The sequence below is a fragment of the Mesitornis unicolor genome, unplaced genomic scaffold (assembly GCF_000695765.1).
Source record: "Mesitornis unicolor isolate BGI_N332 unplaced genomic scaffold, ASM69576v1 scaffold2568, whole genome shotgun sequence".
In the NCBI taxonomy this organism is placed as follows: domain Eukaryota; kingdom Metazoa; phylum Chordata; class Aves; order Mesitornithiformes; family Mesitornithidae; genus Mesitornis; species Mesitornis unicolor.
The window spans coordinates 1-16,775 of NW_010203648.1; the positions used below are offsets into that span (position 1 = coordinate 1).

Sequence of the window (16,775 nt, forward strand, 5' to 3'; positions counted from 1 at the left end):
GTCCCTTCCAATCCCTAACACTCTGTGATTCCTCCAGCCTGGCCATTGTGCCACTATGAATCTGCCCTACTTTGTTTGCATTGACTTATAATAGTGAATACCAAAAAAGTTAACTCTGAGTCTCAAACTGAACTAGGAAGCCACCATCAGCAATAATGGTTTTTCCTGTTCTTTGCAATATTTTCTGAATTAATTTGAAGCCTGTTATATATTATGTCATGTACTTGTTATGATCACCACTTGATTCCTATTCTTTATTCCCAACCTTTCATTTTATGGGTTTTGGTAAGGCAGGGCAGAGATTAAGAGGATGTTCAAATAGATTTTATGAGTAATCAAGTGATATTATGATTAAAGAAAAGGACTCCCCAAAGTATGCCTGGTTCCCATTTCTGTCAGTCACCTTTAGCAGGATGGTTGTTAATTAGGATTCCTAATTATAGTGGGAACATCCCTGGTACTGCACTCCCACCCAAAAGGAGATGTTCTGCCAAGCAAACTCTGTGTGAGCTCTTCAGGGATGCGGCAGCTCCTCATTTTCCCTTTGCACAGAACACGCAGGGGAGCCCTGGTACCAGCTGTGGCGTCTGAAAGATTAAGGAATAACACTGTCATTAGCAGCCAGGCTTGGCTGAAGTTTAATCCCGTCTCCTGTTACCTCACCAAATGGCTCTGGGCGATGCATTCACTTCTCAGCCTCAGTTCCTTAAAGCTGCAATAACAAGGACTTGCCTCACACAGCTGTAATGATTACAGGTGGTGCAGAACCAGCACGGGTATAAGTGGTAGCCAATGTTTCTGTTCTTTTCTGCTGCTGTTTATAAAAGAAATGGTCAAGTTGCACAGGAAATTAGATCCAAAAAGGAGAAATAGTAAAGGACAGAGGGATAGCTCAGGGTCAAATGCATAGTTTCTTTGGTTTTTAATGATGCTTTTATGTGTCAAATTGGCTCTACAATTAGGAGCCAAAAGAAACAGATTGTTCTAGGGAGAGGGCATGAGAAGATGAGAAAAGGGACATTGCTGCTGAGACCAAACTGAGGTCTTCAGCCTCCTGGTTTTCTCTCTATCTTATTCTCTTCCAGGCACAATCTGCATTATAGTGGTGTCTGATCTTTCAGCCTTGGTGCTGTGTTTCAGATTTCTCCCCATCCCCAGAAGATGTCATCCTACCGACAGATGATCAGCTCCCACTGCTTTACACCCTGCCAAGTGTCCTGCCCACAGCCCATCGCCAACGCCTGGAGCCAGCCCTGTGTCACATCCTGCGGTGATTCGAGAGCTGTGATCTACCCACCCCCCGTGGTCATGACCTTCCCAGGACCCATCCTCAGCTCCTGCCCTCAGGAGAGCATCGTGGGCAGCTCAGCACCATGCGGCACTGGGAGCTTCTTTGGATCCATGAGCTCTCTGGGTTCCAGTGGCTCCTATGGCTCCAGGAGCTTGTACAGTTATGGGAGGCCATATTCTTCCTATGGATCCAGTGGTTATGGTTTTGGGAGCTGCAGACCGTGTTAAATATGCAGTGAGGATGGCGCAAGGAATGATCACCCAACACGGAGGACTGTTACTGGCGTTGCTTTCCTGAAGCACGAACTCTGCATCTCTAAAAATCATACTTGCATGTATTTTTCAAGCCAATGATTCAATTTAGTTTTCTGACTATTCTTTCCTGTTGCTCCTGATAATAATGGAGTGAGTTATATTAATTGAAAGTGGGACAAGATTGTGTAAGTCTTCCCATGTCATGTGGAATGTATAGCCCTGGAGCAATTATTTGCTTGCAGCCTTTAATGAGACCCTGGCAATATTTTCCCTGTATTTTTCATTCTCAGTAAGATCTTCTACTTCTTCCTTTCTCATTAAATTGTTCTGCATCAAAACGTTGAGCTTTCTTGTCTGATTTGTCCACCAGGTTTTGCTTATATACCATCAATATAGCATCAATCCTTGTAGTGAAACAAGACAATGTTTGCTTTCAGCACTTAAATTTGACCAGGTCCTTTAAGCTGAAGAGAGCATAATGACTGCCTTCTGCACTAAAGGAATTTCCTGCTGGATAAACATGTTTTGTAACCCTTACAGCTAAGTTTGCAATTTCCTCCAGGACAGGTGTGGTCACAGTGTGGATTTGGTGCATGCTAGCAAAGAAAGTTAAACACACTTTGAAGATCTTCCTTGTGTCTCTCTGCTTGCCCGAGGCTCTGATTTAATGACATTGCTTTACATTGGGTTTATCATATTTTCCATTGTTTAAAAAGAGCATGGAACGATCTGTGGGTAGAACTTTCCTTTGGATGGCCAACAGGAATTGTCAGCTGAACGGCAAAACTTCACTGAACTTCTGTAAATTCTTCAAACTTTCTATTAACATCTCTAAATTCTTGGCAGCCCCAGTTAAAATAAATGAAAGAATCATTCTTAAGTCTTCCCTGCAGTGAAAAAATGTATCATTCAGGCCAAATAATATTTTCCATAATATTTTCTGCTCAGCACTTCTGCGTGAAGCTGCTGTTCCTGGGAATACCAGGAATGCACTGGTGCACCTCATGCTGTGTGAGCAGGCGGATGCCAGGCAAACCCCAATCTCCCACTGCAGAAATAGGTCTGGACAGGATCAAGTGTGTGGTGATCACTTCAAAGGGTCTGGAGGTGTGACTTCACTTGTAAAACTAGCTGAAATGAGATGAGGCTGCAGTGAGGTAGGCAGAAAACACCTCTTTCTTATTTGGATGTGTCTGGAGGCTTTGTCTTGGTTTTGTGCTCCCTCTGTCTTCAATGCCCTGCATGATTATTCTTGGAGTCACTAAGATGCTGTCAGTAAACCAGTATTTATTTGTGCATGTATCTGCAGCACTAAAGCAGCCAGTTCAGGGGTTTTCAAGACACATCTGATTGCTACAGAAATCCTCTTTTCAAAGTTCTAGTTTTCATCCCAGACAGATCAGTAAGATTACATCAACCCTCTTGTCAGCTCATCCTGCTGCCCCTCTGCACTGCCCTGGCAAGAGCTGCCAGGTCCTGATGCTGCAAGGAAAGGATGCAGTCAGATATCATCCAGTGTAGATGTTGTCAGCAAACCTGGATGGAGCTGCTCTGCCTACGTACTTGTTATAGGACAGAAAAGGCACATGTGAGAGCCAGAATTTAGAGCCTGAACTATAAATAGATCCCTGGAGTGTGTACTAATTGATGGATGGACTGTAATGACTTTCAACGATGCTAGAGGGCATAGCACTCCACAGCACCATTATTTGGTGAAGTGATCTGGAGAGATCACTTGAATATCACTTGATTACGGTCCCTTGGAAAGCAGGAGCTGCAAATTTTGCATTGCTCATCTGCCAGTCTGAATTTAATGTTATGAGCATAGGCCAGAGGCCAGAGCAGTTGACGGCACCGGCAACTTTGTCCCCTCTTGCTCCATCAGTGAAACAAGAAATACAAAGAACGGGAAGCAATAATAAATGAAATCACAGTGTCTCATCCTGAACTATAGAGGTCACTCCTCTCTGCTGTCTGAATGTGCTCTGAGCAGTGTTTATATCCCAGTACAAGGTAATGCTATTGGTAAATGAGATGCAATCAGAAGTTGATTCATAAAGATGTTGTAAACGTAGCCTGAAGAGTATGTCCTCCCCACGCACTGAATTCCAGCTCAAGACAGATATCTGTGGGAGTTAAGCCTTTCATGTTTGATTTAAATAGGTGGATTCGCTAAATATTTAGTCACTACCAGAGCCTAATGGTTTTTATGTGGTTCAGTCTCACACCACTGGTAAACAGCCTGCGGGCGCAATGGCTCAACATAACAGACCCAGAAATGTGCCCTGCTGAGCGCCAGCTTCCTTCCAGGGCCTGATTCTGGAGGAATTAACAACGTGATTGCTTGTAGTCAACCTCTTATCAGTTTTGTACTGACATAGATTACAGGCAGATTTGAACATTAACACTGAACATTCTCCCTGTCCTGATCTATGCCAGTGATCCTGACAGCAGAGACACGCAGGAGTGTTCCACCGTGTACTCCTTATCTGCTGCTGTTTTCCTCTTTTCCTAAAGGAGGGGACAGTAACAGTGAAAAGCAAACCTGAAGCGTGGAATAGAAAATTTGGAACAGAGACAGCTGCTAGGTGAGATAATAGAGAGAGGAATTCAGTCCTGGGCTTTGCCAAGCGACTCCTTTTCACCTGGGGAAAGCATTTACCAATATTTTAATCAGCATGGAAAACACAGCTTTTCACTCTCTGTTAAAGACGCCTATCTGTGAAAAGGGGAAAAGAGCAACAGTGCTCATGTTCTGCTTGTCTTGCCTATTTGCTCTGAAAGCACTCGAGGGCAGGGTTTGGCTTTGTTCTGTTTGCACAACACCGAACAGGCCTCATTGGCAGCTTCAGTACAATTTACATTGGCAATAGCACCAGAAGCTGAAGAGCACTGAGTCTCTGCTGCCTCTGATACCGCACTACTGTTATTTCTTGCATGGATCAGGGATCATTCCCCTTTCTTAGTGGGGTGGAAATGCTGATGACTGCAGGGAGGAATAGGAGCAAACTATTAGCTGCTGGGGTGTCTGGAGTTTAAACACTGCTGAGCAATGTCAGTGGTGTAGATTGAGCACTGTATCTGTGAATTTATAGGTGCAAATTTACATGTGCAAAGTGGCACCACCTTGGTGGCATTCGTGGTCACGCTGAGCTCAAACAGCACAATTCTCTGCTGGGATGCTTATGGCAAAGCCCCACTGAAATCATGTTTAAATAACAGGACTTAAGATATGGAGTTATTTTAAACTTTTCATATGTTCAAAGGATGGAAAGCTGCTATTTAGAACTGTCATTGCAGAAACATTAATGACACTGTGTAAATTCAGTCTGTGCTAAAACGCTCTGCGGTGCTGCCGCTCGCTGAGCAGCTTGGTCCTGCCCATGGGAAGATATCGCCCAGGGCAAGCTGAGGAAGGGAAACCAGAAGGCGTCTGTGTGATGCAACAAAAATTTAATGAGAAAGAAATGCTTACGTTTGCAAAGCAAGATATCACAGAATATGAAAAATCTGCTTCCAGAGAATATTCAACAAATGTCCCGCTCAGAGATTTTGATGTCCTCAGCTGGCTTTCTTCTGTCTGTTGTGCAGCTACTGATGAAGATGGTTGTCATTAGGAGGGATGTCCATATTGAATAGTCTGCTCCACAATGGTTAAAAAATGGGGAAACTGGAGCAGGCAACAACAGCAAACAACAAACCAGAAACCGAAGGGTGAACAAAACGTAGAAGAAAGATCAGAAATGCGAAGTGGCAGTAGCTCCATTGCAGGGCTGCAGGAACGCTGAACGCCCATCCTCACTGCTCGGTGTCTGAGCCCTCATCTGTGACTCTCCGGAGCCCTCTCTGCTGCCTTTAGCAGGGCCCGCAGTTGCTGCGCAGGAGGCGGCTGTAGCGGCGGGAGGAGTAGGGGCTGCAGTAGCCGCTGCCGAGTGTGGAGAGGGCTGAGCTGCCATAGCCATACTGGCCCCCATATCCCAGAGAGCCTCCATAACCATAGAGGCTCCCAGCACCGTAGAGGCCCCCAGCACCTTGGAGGCCTCCAGCACCGTAGAGGCCCCCCAGCCCCAGGGAGCCTCCAAAAGCGGGTACTCCAGAGGAGCCCACCACGGCCTGCTGGGGGAAGGAGCTGAGGATGGGGCCGGGGAAGGTGACGACAACCGGGGGTGGCTGGATCAGGGCTGTGGAGTCGGGGCACTGGCGGACGCACGGCTCATTGCAGCTGTTGGCGATGGGCTGGGGGCAGGCGATGCCGCTGGTGGTGGGACACAGGTCGTAGCAAGACATTTCTTTGCAGGGAGGAAGGCGGTCCTGAAACACAGAGCGGTATTAAAACAAGGCACAAAATCTACTGGGAGAGCAGTTCAAGGTTTGGTGCTGGGTTGTTGGCAAAATGATTCTCAATTGATGACGCTGTTCCCAAACTTTCCTGTCACTCAGCATCGCTCTGATCTTCCCCATCCAGTAATCCCTGCGCTTGTCACATTCGCCAAGCCTTCTGAAATTGCTGATTTGCATTCCCTATTAGAGGAACAGAGCATTGGCAACCTATTTTTTGTACTAAAACGCCAGCGCTAGTCCCTGGTGAACGTGGGTTGAAAGCCAGGAGCTGCAGAAGCTGCACCAAAGCTGACCTCCTCGTTACACCGAATGGGACAGAAGCAGGTTTGGACTTGGGAGGCATGGGATGAAGTGAAAAACTCAGTGCTTCTTTACCCACACCTCTCCTCCTCCTTTCCTTGTCCCTGTTTCTTTTCAGGCTCTTTGGGGTAATACACTTTCTATTGTTCCCATTTAGTTCTATACTCTTTTTCTATTCCCCCTGGTAAAAACCCCAAAAGCATTTGAGCCTGAGAAGAGATTAATACACTTGAGGTAAGAAATAAATATATGCTATAAAAGATGGAATCGAATCACTGAACTCAGTGTATCTGAACAGCTAATCTGGATCTGGATTTACAAATGGACGTATGACAACCACACACCACCAGTTTACTTCCCTTATTATTGTCTCTGGTAAAAAATAAGTAGGGTTTAAAATAAGCCGGATTTAGTTCTTACCCATCCATAAAAACTAAATGCAAGCTAGGATTATTTTGCAATAAAATTCCCATGAAGATAATGCTCTTTCTACAGCTGGGTCATTAAAGAGCTTAGGATGTGGCCCTGTCTCTTTGATTCAGTATGAACTGAAATGGTACAGCATATGCTTTAAAATGCCATCCTATATTTTCAACCTGCTAACAGTTCAAGAATGCCTAAATAGGAATTACAGTGAAAGAACTGCCTCAAACCCTCATTTTGACTCTTAAAGCCTGCCAGTAACACAGCTTGCAAACATACTGAAAATAATGAAGAAAAAAAGGAAAAGAAAAAGAATAAATAAATAGGCCTAAAAGCCCCAAAGTGGTAGCAGCAAAGAGGACTCCAAACTGCAGTGCAAAGGCATTTGGGCAGTTAGAGAGATACAAAAGGGCATCGGACTCACCTGATGCAGAGGAGCGTTCGCAGGAGAGGGAGATGGAGTGGATCCGCGCACCCGCTCCTTTTATGCAGCGCTCGGGATTGCCTGGGGGGGCTGAGACGCTGTGCACATGAAGTCATAATCACCAACCAGCCCAAATTTGAGGCACACAGAACTTCCCAAAGTGATGAAACTGTTTTCGCTCGCTGTTTGCAAAATCACCCTAAATCTCCGAATAGCACAATATGCACATTCCAGCTCCCAGGTCCCTTTCATCTTGAAGCCTAATTGACCAGCTTCGTTGCTGCTATCATTCCGCCCTGCTCGCTGGCATTGCAGGAGGAATTAAACTGGTTCTATTTATTTAACACTTCCTTCATTAACTTCCCGTAATGATTTTAATCAGAGCTCTAACCTGCTGTCACATACATGTTTGGATTTAAGTGCTTTAGATCTAGGCTATAATCTGATCTACTCACACATTTTGCAATGAAATGTTCAGTGAGGTGGAAGGTGCCTTCTGATCCTTCTCCCACTCACAGCCACAAAATTTGAGAGACGTCCCGTATCTAATCATGGACATTGTCTGATGGTCTTTGATTTCTCAGTTTCTTTGTGAGATTAAATGTTTCTGCATTCATTCAGTCTCTATCTTCTCTTTCTTTGTGTTCACATGCTGGAGTGTGATTTGCCTTCAGATCTACTTCATCTTACAGAGGATTTGAATGAAAGTTTAGCCGGAGGATGTTACAGACACCATTTTTGAGTGCTTCCTTCCCAAACTTACTGGACAAGCAGCAGGGAAAGCAATGGAATTATCTGAGAAATAGTTATTGAGGCAATGGATGGTTTATTTCTCTGTTTTTCTGACAAGCAGGACATCACCTGCAGCGTCCATACGGTTGCAAACCCCAAATTTGACTGCCAACAACTTGAAATGACTCAACCTTCCCCAATACTTAGTGGGGAGGGACAAGAATTTCTGCATTTCAGATGCTTACCTTCCCAGAATTGGTTTCACCCTCAAAACATCGTCATTTTGCTTTCGTTGACTGTGGAGATGGAAAACAAGCTGAACCGAAACGCCCAGCTTTTAAACAGGGCAGGTTTGCTGAGATGTGTCCCACCCGTGTTCCCCCAAATTTCCTCATTTACCTATGGATCGGTTGTTTGTTAACCAAGAAACACTGGGGTGTAACTGAAATGATGAGGTTCTTTCCTCCAGTTTTTGAGGTGGATCACAAGTTCAATAATACTCACAAAGAGTGTTAAAATATTTTATGTGTGTGTTTTTAAGCACTTCCCAAACACTCCTTAGTGGTTTATACACGCAGAGGTGTCATTATTTTATGTAAGTATGTGGTTGGATTCAGGCAGCTAAGCATTTTGAAACATATTTTTAACATTCTGGTGGTCAAGCACACTCTTCCTGTGAACTTCTCCAGCTTGTGATTTGTAACCCTGGGGTTTCAGTTGATTTTAATTTATAATTTAAGTTTTCATTTATTCGTTGAAGTTTACGTACAAGCTCCTTAGGTGCTGCCGTTGCATTAATTCACATCCCCTTCAGTGTCTGCAACATCTGCCTCCATCCTCATGTTTCAAAGGCTTTTCCTAGCACTTGCCCCGTTTAACTGAGCTGTCTTTTCTTGTGCTTTAAACACATGCTCAGCTTCCTAAAAAAAATAGATCTTTACCATTTACATTTTGATTTTCCCCTGAAATGTTGCGGGATGATCCTGTCCAAATGTGCATTGCAACTTCACATGAATGTTGCTGATTCCATCAGAAATTTCATGTTTGGTACCAATTATGCTTTATCTAGCATGGGCAAGGAGGGATGGCAGGAAAACCTGCATATGAAAGCAGATGGCAATTATGATTAACATTTGAGCCACCGTCATTATGTCGACCAATAAAAGAACTGGTAAATAAATGAAGCCAGCATAATTCCTCCTGTCATTCTAATGTGTTTAATGGAACGTTACCAGGAATGAATCTTGCCAATTAAGTGCTGAGATGAAAGAATATTTGTTTTGTAATTTGCATTTCGTGCAGCGTGAGAATTTGAATCAACTAATAAACATAAATATTGAGCAAAACTCTTTCATAATTTGGAGGTGAACTATGTGTGATAAATGTGGGCTGGTGCTAATGGGAGTCTCAGGTCCTCCAGGCACTTTGAGGGAACGTATAAAAGGTCCCTCCTCAAAACTGCCCTCTCTTTGCTTCTCTTGCCGCCTTCTCCCCAGACCCAGCCATTTGCTACGTATCAAACTATTCTTTTTCTGTAAATTTAAATGTGTTTCCGTTTGTCATTTAGGAGGAGGCAATGTTATATGCAGGCTTTAAGGGCTAAGCTAGTATTTTCCACAACGCATTGCCCAGGAACTGACAGCACCCCACAAGTTCATGTCTCAGGGTTATAATTTGCTAAGCAGATCCCAAACCCCAGCACAAACTGCTCTGTGCTCCTGCCCCACAAAGGCCTCATCCACAGCTGTGTTTAACAGAGGATGTATCCTCCTCATAGCTGATTATTTGGGCTTTCTGTTGCTGGTTCCAATTAGTTTGTACAGAACAAAGCCAAAGCTTAAAGGTGTAGGATAAGAGCATTTGTCTCAGGAAGCATAGGAGCTTCTATATTCTTGTGTTTTCACTAAGCAATGATTGACCATCAATAAAAAAATCATATTTTTTACAGGGCTTATACAAATTTGAGGAATTACATCCACCGCAGCAAGTAGATCTTGATGGTGTAGCTACAATTATGTGGGACAGATCCAGAGTTAAATTATTGTTGCAGAGGATCCAGACTGCTGCTTCTTTTCCATTTACATGAGACCTAAGCTTTTCTTCCTGTTCCAGGGGAATTTGTGCTGTGTTATGCTTGCCCTTAGTCACATTTCCAGTTGGCTAATTTGTTTCCAGTTGGCCAATTCGTTTCCAGTTGGCCAACTGGTGTCCAGCACCAGTGCCAATAGCAACAAGGAGCTGACTGCCCTGACCTGAGGGCAAGTGGCTCAGCCACCACCCATCATCATCACCTTGGCAGTTCCTTCCTTCAGGCCAGCAGAGCGGGATATCTGGCAGCACCCATACTTGAGGGCTCCTTTTTTAATGGGAGCTGTTCAGGCAGTTGGTACCGCTACAGATTTCCAGGTCCTGGCAGGGAATAGAACATCCCTTCTGGCGGTTGATTTGATACAGGATACCATTGTGGAAACTGTGCACCTGGAAGAGCTATTCAATTTACCAGTGGAAATTAAATCAGAATAAATAGGAGGAAGATTTATAGATTACTTTTTAGGGAATGAGTGCACTGGCCAGTTACAGAGAGCAGAGCTCGGTGTGCTCAGCGGCCCTTGCCTTCCTTCATATTCACTTCCTGGTTGAATGTTCTCTGAACATGGATATGTTACACTTAGCCATACTCCCTTCTGTAGTAAAATACGTAGCCTAAGATCTTTTGGCAGCTGAACTACATAAAGAAAACTATCTTGTGAGATAAGCATCTGTTTGAATCAGGAGACGGTTACATGCCTTACTGATAACCTAAAAAGATATGCCATGTATGGTGCACCGGTTTTGCTCGGTTTTAGGCTACCTATATAGTATTTCTGTAAATTCTATATAGAACTTAGACTCAGAGAAGTCCCAAACCCAGAAATGCAGTCAGATATACTGTGAAATTATGCAAATGGTCCTTGTCGTGGTTTTTGAAGAAGTGTCATCTGCACACAGGCAGAATTTTGGAGTGCGAGACATTTAATGACGTGGAACTAGGCTGATTTGTGCTAGAGAAATTCAGAATCTGAAATTCATTTATTATCAGTCACAAATCTTTCATTAAGAGCCATGGTGGTGAAATTACTTGTACAACGTTGGGTGAGAAATCTGCAGTGGAATGAGCAAGAGCTTAAATTTCAGAGTATGAGCGGTCATTTGGAATTCAAAGAATTCTCTCACAGACTCATGAGTCCAATAAAGTTGTGTGTAGAGAAGGCTGTTGTGGCTATGGCCACTGTGCTGTGACCACGTTGCTGCAATTCAGTGGTGAAATAGGTCTGGCAAGGGCTCCTTGTGGAGACTTTCCCTATGTGGGCAGGCTTTGCACAACGTTATTGCAGCCGTATGTACAACTTTTTCAGTGTTGTAATTTTTTTTATCCAGAAAAGTTGGCAAATTCAGAATGGATGAGAACACAAAACCACAGACTTATTTCAGATGATGCAACAGGATTTTAATAAGAATGGAAAGAACAAGAATACATTGCTTTATCAGGAATGCATATCCAAGATGTCAGAGTCAAATGCGTTTTCAAAGACACTCTTAAATGTCTCACTGCATTCAGGATAAGGTAGAAGATAACATGGATCTGAACCCATAAAGATATCAGGAAAGAATTCAAAGGAAAATAAAAGAAAGCAGTGTGCAGAAGGCATCACCCTGAACAGGATTTGTGAGTGCTTTCACAAAGCTGTCGCTCATCTGTTCAGAGGTGAATCTGCATTTTGTTTCGCACTTGGACATTATTCAGTGGATTTTCCTGTTGTGTTTAGCAGGGCCCGCAGATGCCACGGCCGTACCTGTTCCAGTAAGGGCTGCAATAGCCAGAGCCATAGGATCTACCATAGCCATACAGGCCCCTGTAACCCCCATAGCCACACAGACCACCGAAGCCATCTCCACCTATCCCATAAACGCCCCCCATAGCCATAGCCTCCATAGCCATAGCCCCCATAGCCATACAGGCCCCCAAGGCCCCCATAGCCGTAGCCGCCGTGGCCTCCATAGCCTCCATAGCCTCCATAGGCCCCGAGGACGGGTGCTCCAGCAGATCCCACAACTGCATCCTGGGGGAAGGAGCTGAGGATGGGGCCGGGGAAGGTGACGACGGTGGGAGGAGGCTGGATCACAGTGGTGGAGTCGGGGCACTGGCGGACGCAGGGCTCGTTGCAGCTGTCAGCGAGGGGCTGGGGACGGATGACACCGCAGGCAGAGGTGGAGCACAGGTCGTAGCAAGACATTTCGTAGGGATGGAGGGCAGCTGCAATGCACACTGATGAGTAAACGGAAGGCACAAATTAGATGGGAAAAACAGCTTGAAATTTGGACACATGGAATGGAGTAATGGCTTTATCTTTCAGATCGTGATTGTCCTTCCTTCTCTTCAGTATTTTTCATGCAGCATCTCTCTTTTGTAAAATCAGCGTTGTCCAGATTGCGCACTGAGCAGTCATCTCTTCTATGCTCTCATTCCTACTTCCTTATGCTTAGATTCTCTTAAAAAATAGATCTTTGTTCTACCCCACTGTCAAACACTGCGAGAATACTATCCAGCACTTTACTTTGCAAATAGTTTATTTTATACTAGCAAAACCAAAGCAGTTTAACCTGACAACCAGCAAAGCTCATGTGCTAAATTAATGGGTAGCTGGAAGAATAACTCTGGCATATTGACTTGTAACATGCTTCCAATATCAATAGCCAAAATCATGCTGTCAGTATGCCGTAAATGTGGATTAAATAAGGCATTTCCTGCTCTGATTTGATTGCAAAGTAGGTTGAGAGTCACAGGGTGGGTGAAAAGATTATTTGTCTGGTTTCCCAGATGGGAAACTGGTACACTCAGGTAACTAGGGCTAGGTTTCTACTGCAGTAAGTTCCTTCGCAAAGGTTGCCACCATAGGATCTGATCCAATCTAAAAGAAAAGCCAGAGAAGGACTAGGAACCAGTACCTTCTGTGAAGAGTATTTCCCCAACTAGAACCAATAAAATATTAGTTTAGAAGAGACTTCTGGAAGTCATCAAGTCCAACTCCCTGCTCAGAGCAAGAACAATGTAAAGGGCAGGTTTGGATTTCCCAGTTTCATCTCTGTTTTCCAACACTTCTTTAGACAATAGTTCTGTGTTCTTTCTAGTTAAGCTTGCCCCTCAACGAATACATACATATACATGGGCATGTATCAAAAGTTTACATGCAAAATCCTTAAAGCATTCATAGTCATCAAACAAGCTTTCTGCTGCTGTTCTGGGAGCTGGTTTGAGAGCTCAAGTTTGTATCACCAGGAAGCAACCACTTTTGAAAAACCTTTTCTTACCATTTCAAGCCCAAATACATGGATGTCCAACACCAAATAAGAAAAACAAATTCATAGCAAAATAATCCAACATTTTTAAGAACCCTAGAATACTTATGGATTATCGTTAATAGAAACCAGCAGAAAAGACATACGCGAATTTTAGGAAAGAGATCACGTAGACCGATACTTACCCTTTTCTCAAAGGAGAATAAAGCAAGTGAGGCGGAATGAAGAGCCCTGGGTTGGGAGAGTTTTTATACAGTTCCCTAGATCACGGGGATCATCTAAGGTGCAATTTGTGCATGTGCGTAATTGGGACAAACCCAAAACTAATGTGACACGTAGGGCCTCAAAGTTTTGCTGACGTTTATTTGTTGGTCTGGAGTCTCGTGCAATATGATAGGTGCGTTTCATCACAGCAGCCTCTTTCATCTCAAATGGTTACATGTCCTGTTCATTCCTGTTATCATTCCCCTCGCATCCTCGGCGTTACAACAGGAATTACCCTAATGCTCTTCCTTAGCGTCTCCATTATTAACGGCAAAATGCGGCTGCTCACCGCGTGGCTTTGGTCACCCGATGTGCACGGATTTTTTGCATTAAATCCAGGCTGTAAGGTACCTGGAGATAAAATGGAAACCATTAAGGCAACTTTGGGGTCGTCATTCTTGTCTTTAGCATTTGTACTCTCAGCTACTTAGAGTGAGAGTAATACTATGCCCAAAGGAAACCAGAGGAAACACTTGGTGGCCCTTAAATGCCTTTTAATCATTTGGCTTCTGCTCCTGAACCCAGTGCTGGCCTCATCTAATGGACAAGGGACTTGGGGAAATACCTCTTGATTTCCTTTGCTGGGCATTCAGCCCTGGGTTACTCTCCCTGTCCTTTTCTCAGTTGCTTTGGACCATCGTCCTGCAACCGTGGAAGAAGACCTGATGACTCTATGAGAAATCCTTCACACAGATAAAGGCTGATCATGGGTAGAATTGTAGCATCTCCAGAAAGTAACCAAATCCTCTGTTTCTCTGGTCTGATGTGCAACTGAAGATGATAAATCTACATCACAGAATATCACAGAATATTAGGAGTTGGAAGGGACCTTGAAAGATCATCCAGTCCAACCTCCCTGCCAGAGCAGGATCACCTAGACTAGATCACACAGGAAAAAAAAATCTATTATACAGCTTCTGAAATGCCATATTGTATTTAAAGTGTAGATTTCATTCTATATTTCTATATCGAAAATACCCGAAGGTGCCCAAATCCCCAGTATTCAACCATGAACTAATTACACCAAGGACACAAATACCTTGACTTACATATTTTAATCTGATGTCACTCCATAATTGCTAGGCACCTAAATCCAGGTACATGCCTTTAATCTAATTGTAAAAATGCATTCTCAAACCATTACTGGGTAGTTTGCGGCGTTTGAAAGACTTGTTCCCTGGAAGCTTGGAAATATCATTGAGCAAAAAAAACCTTCTAACCACCTCAAAGGCTGAGAAATCCGCCTCATAATTTAGAGATAATCTATGGCATAGAGTCAGCAGTATAAGAAATAACACATCTGTAAACAAGGGAAAAACCAGCCTTTGTTTTGCGTGGTGCATTCCAAGTTCATATTTGAATTGTTCCCAGTTTGGAGAAGCTGCCAGCTCAGCCCTGTTCTGGATTTATGGCTTGCAGCAAACCCAGTGTATTACAGGAGGGTGTGAATTCCCAAGAATCAAAGTCAATAATTCAAAGCACTTGTGTCCTACTTCACTTTTTGCACCACAGGATCCATTTGTCCTGAAAAAGCTTAGGTTTCCTAAGGCCCATTAAATATTCTCCAATACTATCTTTACACTGACAACATCAAACCCACAATACCTGGAAAAAGTCTCTTTGGGATCACTAATTCCTTTACAGCTTTGGTTAACTTCAGAAACTCATCCCATCTTTATATTTTAAAACCAAAAACAACCCCGGGAAGATAAAGACTTCGTCTTCACCTCCTATGTGGAGTTGTGCCGATTTATCCCCAATCTTCTTGCATATTGCATTGATAGTCTTTAACTTCTGTCACGGCAGGTTGTAATGTGAATTATACGTACTGAAACAAAAATCCTGTCCACAACAGCACTTTGTCATTCTGATAAACCCATGAGACACTCTCCAGGTGTGAACACAAGAGGTGCCGACTTCATAATTTCTGTTTTAATTTCAAGGAAGTGGCTGGACTAATGCCAGGTATTAATTTTCCCCAACAAGTCACAAGATGAAAGAATGCTCTGTAACCTAAAGTAATGTTTAGGTCCTGTTGCAGACAAATTTGAAAGGACTCATAAACTCCAATAACGAAGAAATTTCATCATCTCCGCGGGTTGCACGTGTCTGAAATTGGGGCGGGCAACCAATGCTGATCTGGCACCTCCAGCTGCTCCAGTATAAAAAGCTCTTCTCTCCCACAGCTCCTCCAAACACTTCCCTTGACTTCGTGGCGACTTCGTGGAGACTTGGGTAAGTCTGATTCTTCTCTACCAATGTATCCCTTTACTGCTGGTTTTAGCTTCAGTGGATGCCCACCATCCATGCTGTCGAACGTATTTGCATTGCTTTTGGACAGAGATGCTAATGCCAGCTCTAGGGTGACAGATGCACCTCTATGGTGCATGGGGCACTGTGGACTTCTCAGTGTCAGGGACACTGGGACTTGCATAGCACTGCCTTTATTTTAATTCTTTCCTATTCTTCCTAAGAACTCTGCTAAGGACTTGCAGGGCATGGTGAGTGGAGAAGAGTAAAATCATCCTTGGAGTAAATAGCTAAGTTTAGAGGGGAGAATATAGGCTGAGTTCTTGGGTTTACCAAAGAGTTCTGGTTTTTCCTGGGAATGATAATTTGAAATAAGTTTTCTGAAGGACATTAGGGACTAAACTGCTGGTTTGTATTGAAATTGTCCAGGCTGTATCCATACAGTGGTTGCATAGGTGGGAACTGAGATAATAATGTTACCATTTGTCCTTTATTGTCTTGTCAAATGGCTTTCTGAGCAATGCAGGCAGTGAAAATCCCATAATCTGTTGTTCCTATGACTCTCAGCAAAATTGAGATGAGTGAGAAGAAGCTACTGTAATTAAGTTACATATAAACTACATATAATCTCATGTAAACCTGCTGTACCCAAATCCAAGTTTTCCTACTGACTCATCAAATGACCTTGGACAAAGTCACTTTGCTTCCTGTGGTTTCGCTTCTCAGTTTTCAGTTTTATGTTTAGAAATATATCTAAGTTCATTGCAGGATATTCATGAGGGACACCACTTTCAGAGCTAGGCATAATGTTTCCCATGTGCCTTTCTATGTGTAGACATTTTTTAGAGGATTTTTCAAAAGAGGCTTATGAAATACTAAGAGAGCAAATTTGCAAAGTGAGGAATCAATTTGTTTACTCAAAACCCTGTACTTGACTCATTATCTTAATGTAAACTATTGAATTTTGAAGACTTCTGTGTAATCTAACCATCAGTGTGCATTGCAGCTGCCCTCCATCCCTACAAAATGGCTTGCTACGACCTGTGCTCCCCCTCCGCCTGCGGTGTCATCCGTCCCCAGCCCCTCGCTGACAGCTGCAACGAGCCCTGCGTCCGCCAGTGCCCCGACTCCACCACTGGGATCCAGCCTCCTCCCACCG

General features: G+C 43.7%; 4 protein-coding genes across 4 annotated transcripts in view; 2 read left to right on the top strand and 2 right to left on the bottom strand.

The window, feature by feature from the left end:
- The first annotated feature begins 1,161 nt into the window (after positions 1-1,161).
- LOC104545584 (feather keratin 4-like) lies at positions 1,162-1,518 on the top strand. The gene has a single exon (XM_010190766.1). The coding sequence runs from the start codon at positions 1,162-1,164 to the stop codon at positions 1,516-1,518; it is 357 nt and encodes a 118-aa protein (XP_010189068.1).
- Positions 1,519-5,400: 3,882 nt separating this feature from the next.
- LOC104545583 (scale keratin-like) lies at positions 5,401-5,832 on the bottom strand. Its single transcript, XM_010190765.1, has one exon. It carries the CDS (start codon positions 5,830-5,832, stop codon positions 5,401-5,403), a length of 432 nt encoding a protein of 143 aa, XP_010189067.1.
- Positions 5,833-11,567: 5,735 nt separating this feature from the next.
- Positions 11,568-12,039, bottom strand: LOC104545582 (scale keratin-like). The gene is made up of 2 exons (XM_010190764.1): positions 11,748-12,039; positions 11,568-11,701 (listed from the first exon to the last, which is right to left on the bottom strand). The coding sequence occupies exons 1-2, from the start codon at positions 12,037-12,039 to the stop codon at positions 11,568-11,570; spliced, it is 426 nt and encodes a 141-aa protein (XP_010189066.1).
- Positions 12,040-16,642: 4,603 nt separating this feature from the next.
- The window catches only part of LOC104545588 (scale keratin-like), a 469-nt gene continuing 336 nt past the window's right edge, over positions 16,643-16,775 (top strand). Inside the window, exon 1 of the mRNA XM_010190770.1 lies at positions 16,643-16,775. Coding sequence (XP_010189072.1) covers positions 16,643-16,775 — 133 coding nt within the window.